The sequence below is a fragment of the Micrasema longulum genome, unplaced genomic scaffold (genome assembly GCF_059751315.1).
Source record: "Micrasema longulum isolate JH-2025_06_02 unplaced genomic scaffold, ASM5975131v1 h1tg000044l, whole genome shotgun sequence".
NCBI lineage: Eukaryota > Metazoa > Arthropoda > Insecta > Trichoptera > Brachycentridae > Micrasema > Micrasema longulum.
In genome coordinates this window covers 250198-272990 of record NW_028277251.1, presented here as the reverse complement: position 1 = coordinate 272990, position 22793 = coordinate 250198, and the positions used below count along the sequence as shown (strand labels likewise).

The window sequence follows — 22793 nt, the reverse complement described above, 5'->3', positions numbered from 1 at the left end:
GCTATATAAATAATCCAAACATTATTATTATTATAAGGGTGTTCTTTATACCCTGTCACATCCGAAACCACGATGATCTGTATGGGCAAGAAGACATATTAGCGTATTCAAAAAAATATTTAGAACGAAGATTTTCTTTAAAAATAAAATATTAAAAAAAACAAATGGTTGCTTACTTCTGCAGGGGAGAAGCGAGGGGGGCGTGGCCATATGGTTGACGGTGTATCAGACTCCCCCCTCCCCTCTCCTCGCTTCTCCCTTGCAGAAGTAAACAACCATTTGTTTTTTTAATATTTTATTTTTGTAAATTTTATTAGTTCAAAAAAATTATTTTAATGTGCCAATATGTCTTCTTGCTCATACTGATCATCGTGGTTTCGGATGTGACAGGGTTTAAAGAACACCCTGTATGAAAATACTAATTTTTAAAAAATACAAAAAAAAACAATAACAAAATATGCATCGAAACAAAACCAGCAATGAAATCCATCAAAATTAAATGTACAAAATTAATTAACATATTACAACAGATATGAAGAACATTTAAGAGAAGGTAATATAGAAGTCTAGGCATCTACAGGGCTTATGACCTGTCAATGGCTGGTTTAAGCGGCCACTTTACACACTGTGTAACATTCACCATTCTGCCCATATTTGAACATCTATATTCCTTCAATTATTTCATCTGTTGATGTTTGTGAAGTTAAAGTGGCCACCTAAACCAGCCATTGACAGGTCATAAGCCCTGCCATAAGTAGATGCCTAGACTTCTATATTACCTTCTCTTAAATGTTCTTCATCTCTGTTGTAATATGTTAATATAAACAGCTCTCCTGGGAGTTGAATCCAGTTCTTGTCTACAAAAATTTGGACAAACTCAAAATATTGTTGTACAAAATTAATATACGAGTATCAATATAAAAACGCATTTTGTATACACTTCTCAAACCTAAACAATCCAGCTTCAAAAATGTCGATCTCTACGTTTTCAATGGTGTTGTATAATCTGCACATTCTTGACACTGGATTGAAGAAGGACACATTATTCGTAAATGAATCTAAGTAGAATGTTTTTGGGTTCCTCAAGGTGTGACCATTGGGAACACACATTTTTATCGTCCTTAAACAGCTTGAACTTTCCAATCTACCATTTACAATCTTAAATAAATATAACAAGTCGTTTACCTTTCTTCTAGTTTCCAAAGTTTTGAAGTTAAAGCGTCATAACTATTTATTGTGGAACCCAATTGACATTTCTGTGATAAAAGTCTAAGAATTTTTTTTGTACAGATTTAACAACACATATATACTTAACAAATTACAACAGGAATGGAGAATGCCTTAGAAAAGGGAATATGGAAGTCTAGGCATCTACAGGACTTATTACCTGTCATTGGCTGGTTTAAGTGGCCACTTTCATCATTTTGCCTATGTTTGAACATCCGTATTTCTTCATTTCTTCCATTTGTTGATTTTGGTGAAGTTAAAGAGTTGAAACCTTAATTGTTGCGAAGAGATTCATCTGACTGAATAATTTCACATACTAGGTAACGCCTGAAAACAATTTTCCAATTTTTTAACTTCTTCTTGGACCAATTGATTCTTTTACAATATTTGAGTTTGTCCGAATGTTTGTAGACAAAAGTCTCGATTTCACCCCCTCGGAGTAATTAAGATTCACAAATTACAACAGGGATGGAGAATACCTTAGAAAAGGGAGTATGGAAGTCTAGGCATCTACAGGACTTATTACCTGTCGTTGGCTGGTTTAAGTGGCCACTTTACACAGACACCGGTGTATCGCTGCTCATTCTGTTCACGTGGTTTCCTATCAATTTAATCATGACATATTCATATCATGTTTTAAGTAGGTTATCATTTAATATTATCAATATAACTCTGAGCATATTTTACTTTCTTTTAGGATGACTTCGTTTCCATCGGTCAAAGGGTGGGTCTCAGTGAGAAGGATGTCGTGAAACTAAACAGGATGTACAAGTGCGACGGGGGTGGGGGAGGAGGAGGAGGCGGAAACAGCGGGGGCGGCCTGGAGCCCTTCAGTGACGAGGTTCACGACGGCCCGTCAAACAAGGAAAACAAATACAGTTTCCAATCGGCCGAGGAACCCTCGCGAGGGAAGGAGCCGGGGCAGAGCAACTCGCAAGAAAAAGACTCGAGTGAAGATTTTTCGTACGGAAGCGAATCCGACGAGAGTCAGTCTTCGAAAGACAGCGACGAATTTTGGTCCAAGCCATTGTACGATTTTCCAAAGAGCTACGAGTTCAAAGCCTGGTGGGAGAAAAAGTAATTTAGTGTGTGGAGTGTGTTTTTATAGTTAGTCTTCATTTCATTGGTGTAATTTTGTTTGGAAAAGAAACAGTTGAAACTGGGCAAATTATTATATATTTATTATTTTATATTCCTTAATGAGGAAGTTCAGCGGTTTTTTATTATTTTTTTTATTGGTAATAGACTATCAAACTGAGCCAAAAATAAATTGTTTTTATTTTGATGTATCATATCTGTACCTCAGAGGCAGACGGATCCTTAAGTCAAATGTTCGACAAAAGCCTAAAGAATCTACTTCTAAGTAATTTCTAATAATTTATAGCATTCATTTATATTTTTATTATCTTGATACATCGGTTCTTGGATTACAAGACTTGCATTTCTTCAAAATCAATGGACATGATCATAAACTGGGTGCGAAAATCGAAATGTCATTTCATCAAATTCTGGATTTGCATCCGTCTGCCTCTGAGGTACAGATATTGTCATTGCTATATTTTTAAGTTTTGTAATTTTGAAATTACACCGCCCGTGATGTCATGTTTCCCTGACATTTAAAAGGAGAACCCCGTAGCTATCAAAACACGCTAAACTTTGAAAAAACATGGCTACCCGGAAACCGGAAATCTATCACAAAATCATCATCATTCCATGTGCGCCCCGTATCTGCAAGGCGTGTCGGGATGTTCATTGTACAGCACCCTCGAAGTGATTTTCACAGAAATTGCACCATATAAATTATCTTAAATAAATAAATAAAAACTTATACAGTAAATTAATTGTCAATACACAATAAACCCAAGGAAAACAGTTAAAATATAAATAAAAAGACATGTTTTTCAATCATACATTTTTATTCTTCACTTTAAGTATAAAATTCTCATCGTATAAAAATCTCTAGAAATATAATTATATAAAAATCTAACTGGATCATAATTAGAATCTTCGATATATATAAAATAAAATGCTTTTTATTTCCACATAATATGCTCGCATACTCCTCGAGAAGTCACTAATAACAAAATTAAGTAATTCGTTAAATACAAAAAAATTACAGACCGGCTTATGCTTGTGTTGGACACATTACAGTATAAAAACGTAGTAAAACTAAATACAATCACTAATTAATACCGTACTATTAAATTTTGTACAAATTCATCTCACAGAATCCTCGTTTAATGGCAAATTATACTTTAGTACAAACAATGGCATAGATAAAATGGAATCATTGTAAATTCACTAAGGTTCTTACGGGATTTCTAGTATGATTCGAGGTATATCCATTAAGGTTTCCTGGCCGTTCCCCGGATTACAAATTACTCCGGACAACGGACATTCGATTACGTTATTCCAAGATTGTTAAATAAATAATCTCCCGAAAACCATTCGCATGGAAGATCTTCAAATGAAAAAAAAAGAACTGAAAAAATACCTCCCTAATATTAATACATTACAACAGAGATGAAGAACATTTTAGAAAAGGGAATATAGAAGTTTAGACATTTACAGGGCTTATGACCTGTCATTCACTGGTTTAACCCTTCGTAGGACACCTAGAACAAAGTAGTACACATGTATACCGCCAGAATTCAGGTACATATTTATTTTCTAATATTTCATATTAATAATGAGTCTCGTGTCACAAGAGTAAGAGTACGGTAATAACTTACACTGGTGGATCAGCTTTTCGCTCAGCTTTTTCAAACGCAATAGATTAATTATCATAAAAAATTACATATTTGATTAGGTTTGCGAGATGTAAATCAAAACAAATTATGTGTCCTAAAAAGGGTTTAGTGGCCACTTTGAGATGAATCCCACAGGTTTCAGCTCTTTAACTTCGCAAAGATTAACAGATGGAAGAATTCAAGGAATACAGATGTTCAAATATTGTCAGAATGGTGAATGTTGCAGTGTGTAAAGTGTACATAAACTCGGGCAAAGACGCTCATTTTTCAAAACTCCAAAACTGTTCAATGTATTTCTTAAGGACAATGTGAAAGAGTTTAATTATTTGAATTCGTTTAGAAAAAAGCAGATTTACAGTACGTGAGTGAAATAAAAAAATTATAACAATTTATTAAAGACAGTAGGACTCCAATTATGCGAACTCCGACTATCCAAATCGCTGATTATCAAAATCGTTTTCAGAATTTCAGAAAAAAACAATTAAGACAGAAACGTACTGCGATTTGCAAAATAATGATTCTGTTGTCCTTCCCTCCGCGCTTGACATGTAAAAGTGTTTCCTTTTGATTTAATTAATCAAAAGCTCTTTTTATTTAAAAATAGTTTTTTCTCCCATTTTTAAAATACACTATAATAATTCAGTAAAATGGACACTTTTGAAAAAATCCAACTATCCGAATGAGGTAATGAATAAACACAATTCTGTGCAGCACTGAAAAAAACTTCAGTTTGAACTTCTCGCCATCGTAGTTCCGCGCATGCGTGGCCCTGACCTATTGAGCAGTTGACGTCATTATGAGTAAGCTGACTGTTGTACGCGCTTCGTGGTGCTTGTTTGAAATGCCGGATAAAACTGAAAATCCCACTGCCGTGACATAAAAACTGTAATTCGTTTCCTCAACGCAAAGAACATAAAACCAGCCACATTGATCAACAGATCTGTGAGGTGTACGGAGGACATGCGATGGGTGACTCAATGGCAAGGGGGTGGGTGAGACAGTTCAACGACGGTCGTGATAATGTGCACGACGACAAACAAAGTGGGCGTTCCGTTTTAAGAATTACTAATTTATGAACACATATTTTTTCTACAAAACACACTGTTTACCCTGAAGATAGCTCCTGTAATGGAAGCCGAAACGTCGGAACGAATCAAACTTACACGGGATCACCCAAGAAAGATACATAAGATAAGAATCAAGTTGTGGTCCCGTGGCTAGTGTTTCGGACTCATGACTTAAAGGTCCGTGGTTCGAATCCTACTCTACCCCGACATGATTCCCATTTTCTAATAGTGAGTTATTTATTTATTTATTATAAATCATAAGAACGCAAATATTTCCTTAATTTAAAAAAAAAATATTGATGTAACTTTATTTTGTAACCTGTTAAATGTCTCAAACAAATGAAAGTGCTCAATGCTCGAAAAATTCAAATAGAATATTATTTTTATCAATAAAATAGCATGAATACAATTCCGATCAAGAATTAATGTCGTAAAAAATGTTACAACAGAGAGGGAAAACATTTTTAATACAAAGACAGGCTTGTCATTGGCTGGTCCAAGTGGCCACTTTACACACCGTGCAACACTCAATATGTTTAAACATCCACATTTCCCCAACTCTTCCCCATCTGTTGACTTCTGTGAAGTAAGAGCTGAATCCTGTATCTGCAACATTTTGACATACTCGAAACACAGTTGAAAAATAAGTTTTTTTTTCAATAACAAAAGGCAAGCAGTTTTTGGATTTTCAAAGAGAGTATTGCTATCTTTTTAATCCTAGTACGGTGGAATGATTTTTTAAATTAATTCAATAAACCTATGAGATGTAATGTACAAAAAAGAATTTGTTTTATATACATAATTTGTACCAAAAGGTACCATAGTAAATGTAATATGACATTGTTATTAAAAATAATTTAGTTTTATGAATTTATATCACTCAATTTGCTCGTTACATACACATTGTTTAGAAGAAATTTTCAGTCAAGAATTGGCAAAAACATTAATGTAATTTGTTAATGAATTAATTATTGTAAAGCTTAAAAATCTGTTTTTTAAGATAATTTAATGCTGGCTGTTTTGTTAAAGTATACTCTGTTTTAAACAGCCTATCTTAAGATAGGAAGTTTAGAAAAAAACAGTTGTCAGTAAAATAAAATCGATATTTCTGTATGAAAAATCGAATACTCATTTAGCACATTTAAATATAAAGGTTACCGATGACGATACATCAAATTTCATATTATATCGGGAGTTAACATAAGATGTGACCGGCCTTGTGGTGTAACGGTCAGCGCGTTTGCCTACCACGCAAGAGGCTTCGGGTTCGATTCCCGACATGGTTGATATGAAATATTTATTTAAAAGGGTGTTTTCACACTAGAATATTTCATTGTCCCTGGACTGGTACCTGAAGCGTAAGACTGATCACCTTACCTTCAAGTAACAAAACTGATCGAGATATGCTGCGATTGGTGTACAAATCAGTGCCCTTTGCACCATTGGGTGTGGAAAGGGAATGATGATGATGATGGCGGTGTCCGGATTTTTCCAAATGAAGAGTACAATGGAGACAACAAAAAGAAATTACAACAAATTACTCAATAATGTATTCTCCTTCATTATTTTGCAAGAAATTAGTAAATAATTCATAGCATTTTCATTGTACACTGGTAAATATCGCTCGGGGACTAGTTTATTATATTGTATACATACTCTAGCAATTTTTTTTCAAATAAAAATATTTAAGTTTGTAAGTGAAAATTCTTGATGGAAATTCATTGTAATTTATTATATAAATAAAACACGAGTGATACTTTAATCCACAAATTTCGAATATCCAGTTACCGGTTTCATCGCTTTCGCGACATCTTCGAGACTGGTATCTTTATTAAAAAGTTAAATGTATTTATACAGAACAGAGGTAAGGATACATAATTCAGCGATGAAACCGGTCACTGGATATTCCAAATTTGTGGATTAAAGTATCACTCGTGTTTTATTTATATAATAAATAAAAATATGATTAATGTAGGTTAAGTATGAAAAATCAAAGCAATATATAAGAGCCTGCTGACGAGTTGTACGCTTACAATTCAACGGGCCTTTCATTTTAAGGCTATTGCGTAAATATTTTTGAAAAAAAAAAAGATTACTTTTTGCCAATCGACGTTTTAATTATAACAATGTCATATTTATATTAACACATAAAGATCAGTATTATATCACTGGACACATAAAGTAATAAGATTAACTTTGAACATACAGTTTCACTGATTATGCAAAATAAAATATTAAGTCTCTAGTGCTTTGTACGGAGGGCCTCAGTCGAAAATTTCATTTCTCATTAGAGCCTAAAATTTTAATACAAATTGACCTAAGGGTGTTACTGTGTTGTCCGATCGACGTCGATCAATGTCATCGATCGATAGATAAATGAGACCAGCCGACGTCGGTCCACAGTTCTTACTGCACTAAATCGAGCGACGACATCGATTTAAGCTTGACATCGGTTGAGCAATAGGGTGTTTTCACATTTAAAAAAAACATTATTTTTAATAATTAAAGAACTATGATGGGTAACCCACGTTATAGTCCTTAAAATATAGCTTGATTGAAATGACAGCTGCCAAACTAATGTCAATAGTGATGGGAAATTACTGATCACTGATCATGTACCGATCAAATCCATTTTATCAGTTTTTTTCATGCAAAAATGAAACTCTGTTTCCGAAAATTGATATAAAAACGCAAAAACAAGCCTATTATAGTGTGTTTAAGACAATTTTTCACAAAAAAATAAGACATTTATATTTTTTTCATGAACAACATCAAATGAATTATTTTTTACAAATTGACCAATTTACATTGATCAATTTGTCCCATGTCTAACGTTTTTGCAAAATGATGTAACCTTGTAAGAACGGCGTTATTAATTAGGTTTATTTTAGTTTTAAAACTGATTTTATATATTTATGTTGATTTATACGTCAAGTATTGTATTAAAAAAATTAATTAACACGCCAGATACTAATGATTTTTCATGTGTCAATATAAATCAGTCCTTAGACGTTACTACAAAGTTATGTCGTCACTTTTGCTGACAATTCTAATCAAGCTATATTTTAAGGACTAGGTTTTTTTTTTTTTTCTCTCGATGTCTGATAACTTTTCTACAAAGGTTTAAAATATGCATATTTTAAATTACCTAAAAACGAGACGTTTCACGTCCTACGGGACAAACGTCACGTATTATATTATCGCGGCATACTTGTACACAATTTTTGTTGGAAGCACACTCGGCGGGCATGATGTGTGATACCAAAATGACGTCACGCTAACTGTGAATCGTTTTGTATGTGCTTTTCATACATCGATAGAGATATCCTTAGAATCACAAAAATCCATTTTAAACATTTAATGGATTTTTAACACTATTGCCGATTTCAATGAGGAAGTTCAGTGTCTTTTTTTATTTGTTAATAGACTATTAAACTAAGCCAATTTATTTTTTTATTTTTTATTATCAGCTATATTTAAATTTTAATGTTTCTGAAATTACTACGCGTGTGACATCAGAGGTTGTTCGATAAGCCAACCGGATATCCTTCATAGCTCTCGTATCATTGGTTGGTTCTATGAACCAGTGACGTCGATCAAAGTAGTGCGTTTTTATTAAAATATTTTCGAATATTTTTTCATATATTTTCAAGAAACTTTGCCCTATAAAATAACGATCTAATTTTAACCGCGCATAAGAAAACATTTTTTGTATCCAATTTCCCGTAGGGCTGAAGTTCCTCATTGTTGATTGATGGTTGATCGATGACACCAGTCTGGTGAATTCGGTAACACCCTAAGGCCTGAAGGACAAAATAAAGAATAAATGCAATTTAAATATAGACGTATGCACGTCAAAAGTGACAAAAACTGACGTGAGCGCTTCATACAAAGCAATAAAGAAATATTACACACAATTTATAAGGGAAATTAAACATAGGGTAGCTAGATAATCAGCTAAGCGTGACTTCTAGAATTGCACATAGAGGGGATTTCTGTATAGTTATAAATAAGCAATAAATACGAGACACTTATGTACGGATGCGAAACTTACTAACAGGAGAAAAAACATAATGAATGCGGTTAAAATGCGAACTTTGGAAATAAGTCTATGTAGAATGCAAACCTGGGACAGGTGTATATAGACCGTGTTTGGGTCAAAGGCGATTCCCGCGATTCTGGAAAAAGCGATTTCTTTATTTAAAATGTGTTTCAAACCAGAGAAAAATAGCCGAAAAATGACAAAAAAATGCGTGCACTCTCTCCGGCAACTTGTGGCGTACTAAAAACTGAGCCAGCGTGTGGACCACTTTGACAATTCATTCACCGAGTGTCCTTTAATCTGAGTTGGTCAAAAATTTATACTAAAAAATGAAAATATACATCAAAAGATACATACATTAAAAAAAAATCATAATTAATGAAAAATAACAGCTATTCTTTTAATGGGGAGATAAGGCTTGCATATTTTAACTTTTTAAGTACATTACGGGGAATGTGGAATCAAATAATAATGAATAAATTTATACATATTCTGGCAAAAGAATTTAAGTCAATAGTCGTAGTTCAAATCCTTTTGCTAAAATTGTATAAGACCTACGAAGTTGGTTTAAAAACACATTTGAAATAATGAAACAGATTTTCTGAGAATTGTGTTTATTTGCCTTTGACCCGAACAGGGTACAATACATGTGGAACAAATGGATGACGGAAGAATGATATAAACACAGTTACCTCTCGCTATTCCATCGAACTAAAAATCGAGCATACATCCGATTGGTGAAAAGCTGCGTTCCAGAAATGTTTCGAGGATTGGAAAGAACGCTGGCATAAGTGTACTATAATCGCGGGTGATCGCTTCGAAGGGGACAATATTAATACCGAGAAATAAATTAAGTCTTTTAAAAATATACACGTATTCTTTTATCAAACTGTGTACATATTCAATTTGTATGAAATGATAATACGATAATACAACACTGTCAAATCACAGGAACTTGTCACGCAGTACGTTTGCGGTTTTGCGAAGAGCCATACATGTTCGGCAAACTGAACACTGATTTTTATAAATAAAATTTCTACAATTCGCAAGCGTTTTTCGAGTGTAAGCCGTTCAATTATTAATTTAAGTTTTGTTACAGCGAACAAATGTGAAAAGAAGAAAGAGAATCACCAATCGAAAATTATATCACAACAAAAAAAACACTTATTTTGATGGACGGTATAAACGTATGTCCGCCTCAGAGTGTGGTGGTCGGCGCATTGGCCTACCATGCTTTCGGTGCTGGATTCGATTACCGGGAAGGTCGGCATGAAACATTTATTTTTAAAAATGGTTTTACACTGAAGTATTTCATTGTTCATGGACTTGATTCGATGATGGTAATTATCAATGTGTGAGTCTCTAGGATTGAACGTGTAGTGTTTCATCCTCTCCTTTTATCCCTACAGTGAAATGATGCGATTATTGTAATCAAAAAAATATTTTACGGATCTTACGATAAATTGCGTAAAAGAGGACGGTTAAAAATATTGCTTGAGTTTTGATATTGCGTAAGCTTAGCTTAAATGAGGATCAGTGAGACAGAAGTGTATGAACTAAAGTGAACCAGACATAGAGGAAATTTATGAGCTGAGGTGTATTACAAATGATACCTATATTTGTTTATTTACGGACATTGTCCATTTATACAATTTATAGGGATGAATATTACAATATAAGAATAGTTAAAAGCATTAAAAAAGAATGAAAGAAGCATTGACAAACATAAGGGACATCGAGACAAGATCTGGACTATTTATTTAGCGCTCGTTTAAATCGATGTAAACTTAAACCAAAAAAGTCCAGACCTTGTCTCGAGTTATCAATACGACGAAGACAGGTCATTGGAGAATTAAGGCCATAGTTTGTTCTATGCTGATCTATGTTTCTGAACCGGAATGAGGCGCAATATAGAATTTTACCTGTCCCAGTAATGATGGCACATCGATTATACCATTTAGTATGCCGAAAGAGTCAATATTAGTTCTACGATTTTGTAGACTAGAAATATTTAACATCGACTCTATATCAGCGTAAGAATAATAACCTCTCTCTAGCCCAAGCACCCACGCTACTTTTTGAAGCAAGCGATGTTGGACTGATTCAATGTGATTTATGCGATTCGCATAGAATGGAGACCAGACCACGGAGGCATATTCTAGAAGAGGGCAAACAGTTGAGCAATAGTTTTATATTGCGAACATTGGTAAAATCAGAGGGTATTCTGTTAATGAAGCCAAGCAATTTTGGTAATTCATTTACTATATTATCTAAATGCTCGTTGTATGTCAGTTTATAGTCCAAAACAACTCCTAAATCTCTGATGGACTTGACTACATCAATTTTGGAGTTTTCAATCGGGTACTAAAGGAAATTTTATTATTTTGCATTTTTTTATATTTCGTGAATGTCATTGCTCTAGGGCACAGGTTCCTAAAGCGGGCGTATCAATAAAATATCATAAAATCAGTACATTTTTCCGTTTTCTGTAAATTAAAAAAAAGGAAATTTATACGGGGGTATTGCATAATTTTTCTTCTGTAAAGGGGGCTGGGGATCAAATAAGTTTGGGAACCTGTGCTCTAGTGCCATAATCCAGGAAGAAAATAAGGGACTACGTTTGTATGAAGAAAAAGGTGCATCCTCTCAATATGACAAGTAACTGTAAATATTTATAATCTATTGATTTTGCCAAATAACTCTGTTTATTTAAGAAATTAATATTTGGATAGAGCCGCATTTGAATCTAATGTAAATACATAATTATAAATATACATATTTTTTGATGAAGGCGTTTAAAGTACGGATGAAAATAGTTTCTTTCAATTTATAAGCACACGATATAGTAACAATGAGACATCTTGTAAAACCTCAAAAAAATACCTCCATAATGTATTCACAATTTTGAAACTTAAAAATAAAATCGAATAGTTATTTATTTACAAATTTATAATATTATTGGAAAATTCTTGCCCCCCATAAACAAAAAAAATATCGATATCTTTGTTTGAAATAAATCTGGAAAAAACTGGTGTGCCTCGTAGAAGCATCAAATGAAATTTGGTATGTAAGACCATTACGAAGTTCAATTTTAGTAAAGTAAAATTAAAACAAAAAATTTTTAATCCTAAGAACATAATTTGCATTCGTAAGAAAAATTATGTTCATGAGAACATTTTTGTTCAAATGGACATTTTTGTTCACATGGACATTTTTGTTCACAAGAACAGTTTTGTTCACAAGGACATTTTTATTCACAACATGTTTATTGCAAGGTTTGAATATAAACAATTTAACAATTTAAAAAAATGGCGAAATTTTTGAAAAGGTAAAATGGAAGTCTAGGTATTTCAGGGCCTACGAAGCATCATTGGCTGGTTTAAATTATTTCTTTAAAGATTATAAAATAAACTACTCTCCCAATGTTTGAACATCCATATTACTTAAATTGTTCCTTCTTTCTGGTGATTTTTGTAAAGGACATACTGAAAATATGTTTGTTTATTTAAGATTTATAAATAAATAAAATAAATAAGAAATTATGCATTAATATGAAGCCAATACTGTTGCAATGGACATGTGACATTTTATTGCTATTATTATTAATTATCATTAATTCGTCTCGTGGTATAGAGGTAAGGATGTTTAGAAACCATGCTTAAGGTACTGGGTTCAATTCTCAGCAAGGTCGACATCAAATATTCAAGCTGTGTACAGGCGGACGAAGAATACAGTTTTCTTTGTGAAATAGAACCAGAACAATAGTAGAGTGAGTAAGTCCGCCTCGTGGCGTAGTGGTTGGCGCATTCGCCTAGGTTCGATTCTTGCCAGGGTGGATGTAAAATATTGGCTTTAAAGGTGGTTATTTAAAACCAATTCTAAAATACACCATTGACTGCCAGCTGAAGCGTAAGACTGATCACCTTACCTTCCATGAAATTGTGGGATTTTTATTGTATTGTCATGGAAGTTTCTACCCCAGTTGGAGATTACAGAAGAAAACAACAATAGGCTTCGACGTGTATTTATTACATGTTGAATGAAATACAGAATTTGGTAAGAAGCACGAGAATAAGGTGATAATTAAATTATACTGAACTTGTGATCTTAAATGGGAATCACATATTATCGAAATTGTCAACCGCACTAATTCCCTCTTTTACATAATAAGGAAAATATTCGCTCATATCACCCTAGATTTGTTCCTCAAAATTTATAAAGCATGTTCGTCCACTCCTGGAGTATGCCTAGCAAATCTGGAGTCCCTATTTTAAAAAGACAGAGTCGTTGGAGAAAGTCCAGAGAAGAGCAACTAAAACGGTAGTTTCTTTAAGGAATAAATCATACGAGGACCGCTTGAGGGAGCTCGGGTTAAGTTCACTGGGAGAGCGTAGGCAGCGTGGTGACTTCACTGAGCAATATAATGTACCCAAGTTGAAATCGATGTTTACTATGAATGAAAACCGCCATCTCCGAGATCATTCATTGCAACTAAACACTGCCTCCTTCTCATCCAACCCCGGGAAGAACTTCCTGACAAACCGAGTCGAGGAGAAATGGAATGGCCCAGTGCTAGTTCAGTGAATGTTAACTAGATGCACACAGCAATGTATAATGTTTAATAACCATGTACACTTGATATACACGCATCAGCTTATAGCTGCTGGTGTATTATTAATAATAATGTATTACTATGTCCTGCGGACCTTTATAGGTCGTGTTTGTCGTTCATCTGGACATCTCCATGACGGGGATGAAGTTGATGCATTCCAGAGTGTTACACTGGATTTGTCATCCGATTTCGTTAATAAGAGTTAACGTCCTGTAATAATAAGTTTCGTCGGCCTCGTCGTGTAATGGTCAACTCGTTTATCTACCATGCAAGAGCTCTCGGGTTCGATTCCCGACAGGGTTAGTATTAAATATTTCTTTAATAAGGTGTTTTCACACTAGAATATTTCACAGTAAACGTAATACTGATCGACTTACCATCATGTAACAAAAATGATCAAGATACGCTGCGATTGGTGTACCAATGCAGTGCCCTATGCAGCATTAGATGCGGAAAGGGAATGATGATGATGCGTAATAAGTAATAACTTGGTCATGCACAAAATAATATATTGTGTAAAACAGCTTTATTTTCTGCTATTTTATATATATAAAATAGGAGAAAAAAATATTTCTAAAACGGTTTTTTTCTGTTTGAAAGGCCATTGGCTGACAAGTCACGATTGGCATAATAAGGGCTAATAGATTTTATTTTAATACAAGTAAAACAAACTTATAGCCGTATACCTCTGGAGAAGCAGTTTTGTAGTAAATAAATTTGATATTTTTTAAAGTTGATTTCTGGAAGTATGCACAATCCAAACACACACGTGTATGTGCATGTTTGAATGTATGAGGCGAATCCAAATAAAATCAGCATTCTCCGCAATGTTTTTTTGGTACTTTTCACAAAGCGAAAAAACAAAACAAAAAGGGGTTTTTTAAGGAAATCGATTCTTCCGTAAGAGATCTATCGATTAGTGAATTTTTTTTAGCAAAACGATATATCTGTGAAGTTTCAGCGAGTCGAAATCGAATACCTATACTCAAGTATATAGTGGGCATATAAAATATAACAAAAAAGCAGTTAATAATGATTCATTAACTCATTAAAAGATTTCCAGTACATGAGTTAGGATGTAGAATCTCTATAGAACAGTGTTTGTTTTTGTTAAAATATTACTTTTTGTAGACATTTAGCTTGGTGAAAATGGTCCTCAATTATTGCGGAACTAAATAAATTTATTTTTAAAAAAATACAAAATACTTCCAATAGGGAAATATCAGGTTTTTTTTACATTTTTAAAGTAAAAAGGGTCTATGAAATACCATCTAGTAAAAAAAAAAATGCTACTTATTATAAACATATTTTTAAATTTGTAATTTTGAATTCCCGCAAATATGTCACGATTCATGTTTTTTTGTTCCTGACCATTCAAATTTGTTTAGAACATTGTCACAAATCTTGACATCACAACTATCAAGGCCAAGCATGTCGCGTTTTTCTAGTGACATATTTAAAAAAAAAAATGTATGATAACATTGCTCCGCGATATATATATATGGAGTTTCTTAAAACCCTGTCACATCCGCAACCACGATGATCAGTATGGGCAAGAAGGCATATTAAAAACAATATTTAGAACGAAGATTTTTTTTTAAAAGAAAATATTTCAAAAAACAAATGGTTGCTTACTTCAGCAGGGGTGAAGCGAGGGGGGCGTCGCCGCGCGGTTGACGGAATATCAGACTCCCCCCTCCTCCTTTCTCCCCTGCAGAGGTAAGCAACCATTTGTTTTTTTTAAATATTTTATTTTTGTAAATTTTATTCGTTCTAAAAATTTATTTTAATGTGCCAATGTCTTCTTGCTCATACTGATCATCGTGGTTTCGGATGTGACAGGGTTTAAAGAACACCTGCATACATTGATTTTGAAAATACAATTAATTATTCTAAATGCATTTCATATATTTTTATCGGTATTCGTAGTATGTGATATTTCCCTATTGTGTCGATGAGTGCAATAGCATAACACTGATTTGAGTTCACGGACACTCAAATATCAAAGGTAATGAGGCAGCTGATGAATTGGCAAGGCTGGGAGCTGATGCAGCTTTAATGGGTCCAGAGTTGACAGAATATGCTCCTCACGATCTTTGCAATAACTAATTATTGCCATGAGCAAAAAAAATTATTTAATTATTTTGTTGTTAATCGTAACGATCTGCGGTGGGTTCAATAGTGATTCATTAATAGCTTCTAAAAAATTACATCAAACCCCACGGGCAGTAACTTTGCAAACTGGAGACTGAAGCGAAAATTTCCGCTCTCGGTCTAAGAGCCAAATTACAAAAAAGTTAAGGACTGCTGAAAGTATTTTTTTCAAAATTATAACTACAAAACACCTCCCCAGAGATTATTTGAGTATTGGACTTGATATAATGCATCTAGCAAAGGGCACAAGATATCAAATGAATGATAATTTGGCATTGCTAAACACAACAGCCATATTTCAAATGCTTGGCGAACGATCATTATCAATTGCGTTTCTCTACCTAGGGATATAATTTGCATTGGTAACGAAGAGTAGCAAAAGATGTTGAAAGGAGAGTGAATGCGGGCAGCAAAATGAACGGCGTACTAAGCGCAGTAATTGCGAATAAAAATATGTCAGTTGAAGGATGAAAGCCGAGTGAACGCGGTTGAAATGCAATCTCTTCGACGAATGTGTGGGAAATCAATGTATGCCCGGGTAACGAATGATAAAATCAGGCGAGAGTGTAAATCTGAGTCTAGTATAACTGATAAGATTAAGAAAGGGTCTCTGAGATGGTTTGGTCGCGTAGAACGAATGGTAAAACAAGTATATATGGCGAAAATGAACGGCAACGTGAGACGAGGACGACCGAGGAAGACGTGGCATGATCAGGTAAACCACAATCTTAAGTCTGGTCGTGTCAAAAGCAGACAGAACCGAAGGGCATGTATGACAAGATGTATGAATATGGAAGAAGCTGGGAATGTATGCCAGGATAGACGTGTGTGGCGGTCCATTCTCTTAGCCTACCCATACAGCGAAATGGCGTGATGGTAGTAGTAGATGGTAACATAGCTGCATTAAAAAGGGTCACAAGCTTAGAGTAATAACACGTCACCGGCTAAAAGAGCCGACCATATAGACACAAACAATTCTATGATTATCAGCTACGAAGTTAGCTACAGTTTACTTTTCCGAAACAAATTTTTGAACCCATTGAGACTACACATTCAGATCAGCTCTTGTGGCAGCTTATTCCAACCATCAACAACCCTATTGCTCAGGAAATGCTTCCGTGGATTTAGATTGAATCTCGTTTTCTTCAGCCTGAGACTGTGGCCTCGAAGACGAGCATCCTGTTTAAGCTCGAACACGGGATCCAAATTTGGGCAGCTATAGTGACTGTTGATTATGTCTCCATCAGGTCACCCCTTTCTCGCCGTTCCTGCAGCGTTGTGTTATTAGAATAGGTTTTATTTAATTTCATTAGGGGTTCATATGTTTACAAACATATTACAATATGATTTAATAATTTACCTGCTGTTTAATTAAGAAAGATGCCGGTGGGGCATCTGACTTTTGAAAAGACTATGGTGGGCATGGCTTGTTTTTTCGAGAGACTTGTTTTTTCGCTTCCAACCGCGTTATCACAATTATTTCGGCTAATCCAAACAAGGTCCGGTCCCAATTAGTTCGGATTATCGGGACTGTACTGTATAAAACTGTCGTATGGTAACCGAATACACGCGATCAGTACCTTCCACCTTATTCTAGTGTCTGTATGACAGCGAAGGAATACAGTGTTACTTACAAATTGAATACATTATATTCATTTGAAATGTCCATTGCAACAACAGTGGCTAGAATTTATTAAAAAGTAAATTAAATAAATATGATACAAACTAAAATGGCCGGAATCATATGATAAATACATAACAAGTAGTTACTTATATGAGAAAATACACATATTTCTAATTTCAAATAAAGAAAAACATTCGAGTAGTGTATGTAATGCTTGATGGCTACGCTCAGGTAAAAATCCTAAATAATGAAATCGAGCGGAGATGAATCCGCCTTGTGTGGTGGCTGGCGTGTTCGCCTGCCATTCTCGAGGCTCTGGGTTCGATTCCCGGCAGGGTGGGTGTGAAATATTGGTTTTAAATACGGTTCTATCGTTGAAGATGACGAGAGGCGTGGGCAACAAAGAACATCGACTTTCCAAATGCCGAATCAGTATTAGAGAGGAGGTAAAGATCGAAATGCTGGCATGAGTGTATTGTATCCGATGGTGATTACTTTGAAGGGGACAATATTAATATTCAGGAATAAATAAAGGCTCTTTAAAATATATACTACGGGCTCCCGCCGGCCTGAAAGATTATTGATGATGATTTTTCGGCTTTATTCGGCGGAATTAAGTGACGCAGGAGGAGAAGAGAGTGCTGGCTAGCAATAGTGTCTTTCGGAGGCGTCTGGTGATGTCTACAAGCTCCACTTAGGAGCGGATGTGGAAAAGAAGAAAATTTACACAAATTCCATGCATTTTAAAATCAAACAGTGAATAATCACAGATAACGTAAGATAATGCTTTTTCTTGTTTTAAATAAGTCAAGGGGGTGCTCAAATGTTGGGTTACGAAAATTAATTCTGAATGTAGCGAATTAAGTAAACAGGGAAACGATTGAAGAGTAATTTTTCAAAGTGCTGTGAGTTTTGTCTGTTTTTATCCGATCAAACGTTTTTTTTTATACAACACGTCAAAGTGATTTTAGACTCATGCAATCAATAACATCACTTAAATACATTTTGGTAATTTTCCGTCATAAAAATTCCTATTAAAAAAATAAGGATTTTTGAGGGCATTGGGAAATACAGTAGAACTCCGTTTATCCGAACTCCAGTCATCCAGATTGCCAAATATCCAGATCGTCATCAGGGAATAAAAAAATGAAGAAGTTTTCAATTTTAATTTAATTGTGCAATTAACTTTCCTGGACATGTTTAAGTGAGATTTTTACGTGATTCTAATTAGCTGTATTATTTCAAAAGCAATAAAATCTGGCACTCGTTAATCTGTAAAATTTGAGTTTTACTGTATGTGAAATTTTAAAGCCTTTTAGTATCTGATTCAGTGACAGTTAGTGAACAAATTTTCTTGCTGCTTATGCAGCTTTTACTTGTGATTGAGGCGGCCTCCGTGGTGTAGTGATCAAGACTCTTGACTCACGCACAGAAGGTTCCGGGTTCGATTCCCGGTGAGAACACAAAAATTAATGTGAAATTTTTCTCAAGCCTGGTGTTCTGTGATGTAATTCACCACTGTAATTGGGCCTCCTGGCCTGTTGTGGTGCAAAAATAAAATTTAAATAAATTACAATGGCGTGCTTAATTTGAAATTTATAAATTTTGACACTGAAAAATCACTCTTGAATTTATGCCCCTTTTTATGATTTTGTGAAACAATAATTGGCTATTTTTTAAATCCTGAAAATACGGCTCAATTTTGTGGGAAATGAAAAAACACTTTTTCATTCATGAAATACGATTCTTTATCAAATAACATCTTTTAAAAAAATACATACATATGGCCCTTTAAGAAGGGCGCTAGAGTCCGAACACGAGATAAGATGTTTGTATGCAGACATATGGGCGAATTGAAATCGAATACTTATAAATATATTACACGTGTATAATATTATGCGTAGTCCATAATGTTAAATCTAATATCGCATATAATTTATAATCTATAGCTACCTTTCCCGTAAAAAGTCATAAAATATAAATATATCAAACACTTTTAAAACTAATCCTAGACTAAGAGTACCATACTATAATAATTGCGGTGTAAACAGCGTACAAAAAGGCAGTCTTTCACTAGACGCGGTGATTTCTACGCGCCGTATAAAAATATGTCGTTACTTTAATATTAGTACGAGAGGGGAATAAGTTCAACGTCGCCAGTGCGTTCACTTATCGTTATGGCAAATACGAGTCGCTTTTAGCACCGGGCAGTTCATCGTGTATTACTATCGAATATTAAACGTTTTACATTGACGAGAGTACGAGGATACATTATGATACATACATACAGAGCATATACAATTTTATATGTTAATTAAAAAATATATTATTTGTAGGCAATGGGCCTGATTAAAACATCATTTTACTGTAAAAGTTTCACGGAGGAACATTGTATTTGATTTTATTGTAAATGTTCCTTGGGTGAAACATCAAATTTGATTTTATTGTAAATGTTTCACGGGTGGAACATTATATTAGATTTTATTATAAATATTTCATGGGTGAAACATTCTATTTAATTTTACTGTAAATGTTTCATGGGAGAAACATTAAATTAGATTTTATTGTAAATCTTTCATGGGTCGAAAATTAAATCGGTAGTCAGATACAGAAGGGACCATCTGTAATTTTTTGTTTTTGAATTTTCAAAAGTTTTGATAAATATTTTAGTAAATACACAAAGGAAAAAAAAACATCATTTAGAATGGTAATTTATTATTGAAAAGTAAAAGTAAAATATTTTAGTTTGTGGATTGAAGTCTTGAAATTGAGTCTCACTTCAGCTCTCCTGAACATTTTCGAAAATTACAAATGGTCCCTTCTGCCATCTGACTACCGAAATATGATTTGATTGTGAATGTTTCACAGGAGAAACATTAATTTTGTTTTTATTGTAAATGTTCCATGGGTGAAACATCAAGTTTGAAATTATTGTAAATGTTCCATGGGTGAAACATCAAGTTTGAAATTATTGTAAATGTTCCATGGGTGAAACATCAAGTTTGATTTTATTGTAAATGTTCCATGCGTGAAACATCAAGTTTTGAAATTGTTGTAAATGTTCCATGGGTGAAACATTAAATTTGATTTTATTGTATACATTTTCTCGGTTCAAAATTTAACTGGAATTTATTGTAAACAATTCAAAGAAGAAATGTTGAATAAAATATAACATTTTACTTTCTCACATAAATTATAAATAATATAAATTTTTATTTGAAATAAATATGTCTAGAATATGAAAAAATACTATGCCTTCAAAAACAGTAAGAATAAAATTATGCGGTAAAATAAAAAGGTTTTACCAAAAGTATTACGGCAAGATTTGATGAAGTGAGGAATTTCTCCGATTTTTAAGAGATTATATTGAGGAGAAGTCATGTTCATTATAACATTAAACTAACACGTTGGGCGCCAAATGGAATGAGGAAGTTTAATGTTTTCTTTATTTAAATAATTTGAAAAGTATGCACTATCAACTAACGCAAAAGCACACATTCTGTAATAATTTTATACCACTGAATTTAATTGGTACTTGTGATGTCATCACTTCTCCGCAGAAAAACATCGCAAACTGCCAAAAATTTAAGAGAACATAGGTCCAACTGTCACATAGACGCTACGCTAACTACGTTCCATTTGACATGCAATGATAAAATTTTATTGACAAACAATACTGATTCAAGATGTCGATATTGACAGACGATATTTGTTTTTTTCAAACATTTGAAAAATTCACCAAGCAATTAAATTAACATATTGCAACAGAGATGAAGAACATTTTAGAGAAGGTAATATAGAATAGGTAATAATATAGTTTAAGTGGCCACTTTACACACTGTGTAACATTCACCTTTCTGCCCATATTTGGACATCTATATTCCTTCAATTCTTTCATCTGTTGATGTTTGTGAAGTTAAAGAGCTGAAACCTTTATTTATGCGGGTGAGATTCATCTAATTGAATTATTTCACCTACATACTAGGCAACTCCTGAAATTTTTTTATTTTTTCAATTTCTATACTTCTTCGTGGACCAGGTGGATTTATCAACAATGAATTTATGAATAACAAAGAATGTTAATGAACACTTAAACCAGCCAATGACAGGTCATAAGCCCTGTAGATGCCTAGACTTCTATATTACCTTCTCTAAAATGTTCTTCATCTCTGTTGTAATATGTTAATGTTAACAGCTCCCAGGGAGTTGAATCCAGCCCTTGTCTACAAAAATTTGGACAAACTCAAAATATTGTTGAAGCAATTAAATGTTCAAATTAAACTGTTTCTATTTGATTCTTTGACTGTAAAAAACATTTTTGAAAAATCTAATAACATTTAGCACTAAACTTCCTCATGTTAGAAAAATAATTATGATTTTAAATAATAAATTGTAGTTTTTATAAAAATAAATTTAGACGGTGGCGTATTATATTTAAAATGGCGGCTTGTTAGAATTTGATGATAATGAATAAATACGTGTAATGATACCCCCTTCCCAGTGCTGGTGGGGTGAGGATGAAAGGAATGGTCAGTGGTCTCCGCGCAGAAGTTCCATGAGGAGATTGAAGCTCGGACCTTCGCCGTCTTTGGATTTATTTGTGGGGTTGAGCATCTCTTTGCCGACCTGAAATAATTAGCCTAATTAAAAAATTGCGATTTATCAATATTGACTAAAACAAAAAGGACCCAGAAACTTCTCGGGAAGAGAATATGGAAGCCCCGAGCCATAGAATTAGGCATAGTCCAGAAGGAGCGTAGGATCATATTTGAATACATCGGAATGTGTCCAAAAAACCCCCCACTTTAACCGCGCGTATGCGTGAAATCGCCGCGTAATGTTGTCAGATCGCGAAAAATATAATCATGATAACAAATAACAAATGCAAGATAATTATATTGAAAAAAATCAATTTATTAATTTCTCTAAAATTTTATTGTACACGCGGAAACATTGATTGACACAAAAGAGTAGATAAGTAAAGGGTCATTTAATAAGAATAATGAACTTTGAACTTAAAAAAAAAAAAAAAAAATTATTTGACATAAAACGGATACTTTTATATCAGGTTAAATAATATTTGAAGGTTTAAATATAATGCCGGTCAAATTAATGTCCACCACGGCGTTGTTTTATCCGAGAGGTCAAATTTTTGTTAGTTATTTCTTTAGATAAGCAAAAATTTGCCTACCCTGGCAAAACTAACAAAATGTCAATTTTGTTTTCTTTGACAATCTGACGGATGGAAACATAATTAAGCTTTTAAATAATACATTTGCTACTTACACATGCATTTACTACTTACACATGAAATGTG

General features: G+C 33.8%; 2 protein-coding genes across 3 annotated transcripts in view; one reads left to right on the top strand and one right to left on the bottom strand.

Moving 5' to 3' along the window:
* LOC148285263 (seminal metalloprotease 1-like) overlaps nucleotides 1-9926 on the top strand; it is a 36896-nt gene extending 26970 nt beyond the window's left edge. For both annotated transcript variants that reach the window (XM_088227868.1, XM_088227859.1), the window contains exon 7: nucleotides 1925-9926. In XM_088227868.1, coding sequence (XP_088083994.1) covers nucleotides 1925-2308 — 384 coding nt within the window. In that variant the 3' untranslated portion in view covers nucleotides 2309-9926. The remainder of the gene's footprint in view (nucleotides 1-1924) is intronic.
* The window catches only part of Hr39 (Nuclear hormone receptor FTZ-F1 beta), a 76873-nt gene continuing 57204 nt past the window's right edge, over nucleotides 3125-22793 (bottom strand). The window contains exon 18 of the mRNA XM_088227471.1: nucleotides 3125-22102. Within this exon, the coding sequence (XP_088083597.1) occupies nucleotides 22007-22102 (96 nt within the window). The 3' untranslated portion in view covers nucleotides 3125-22006. The remainder of the gene's footprint in view (nucleotides 22103-22793) is intronic.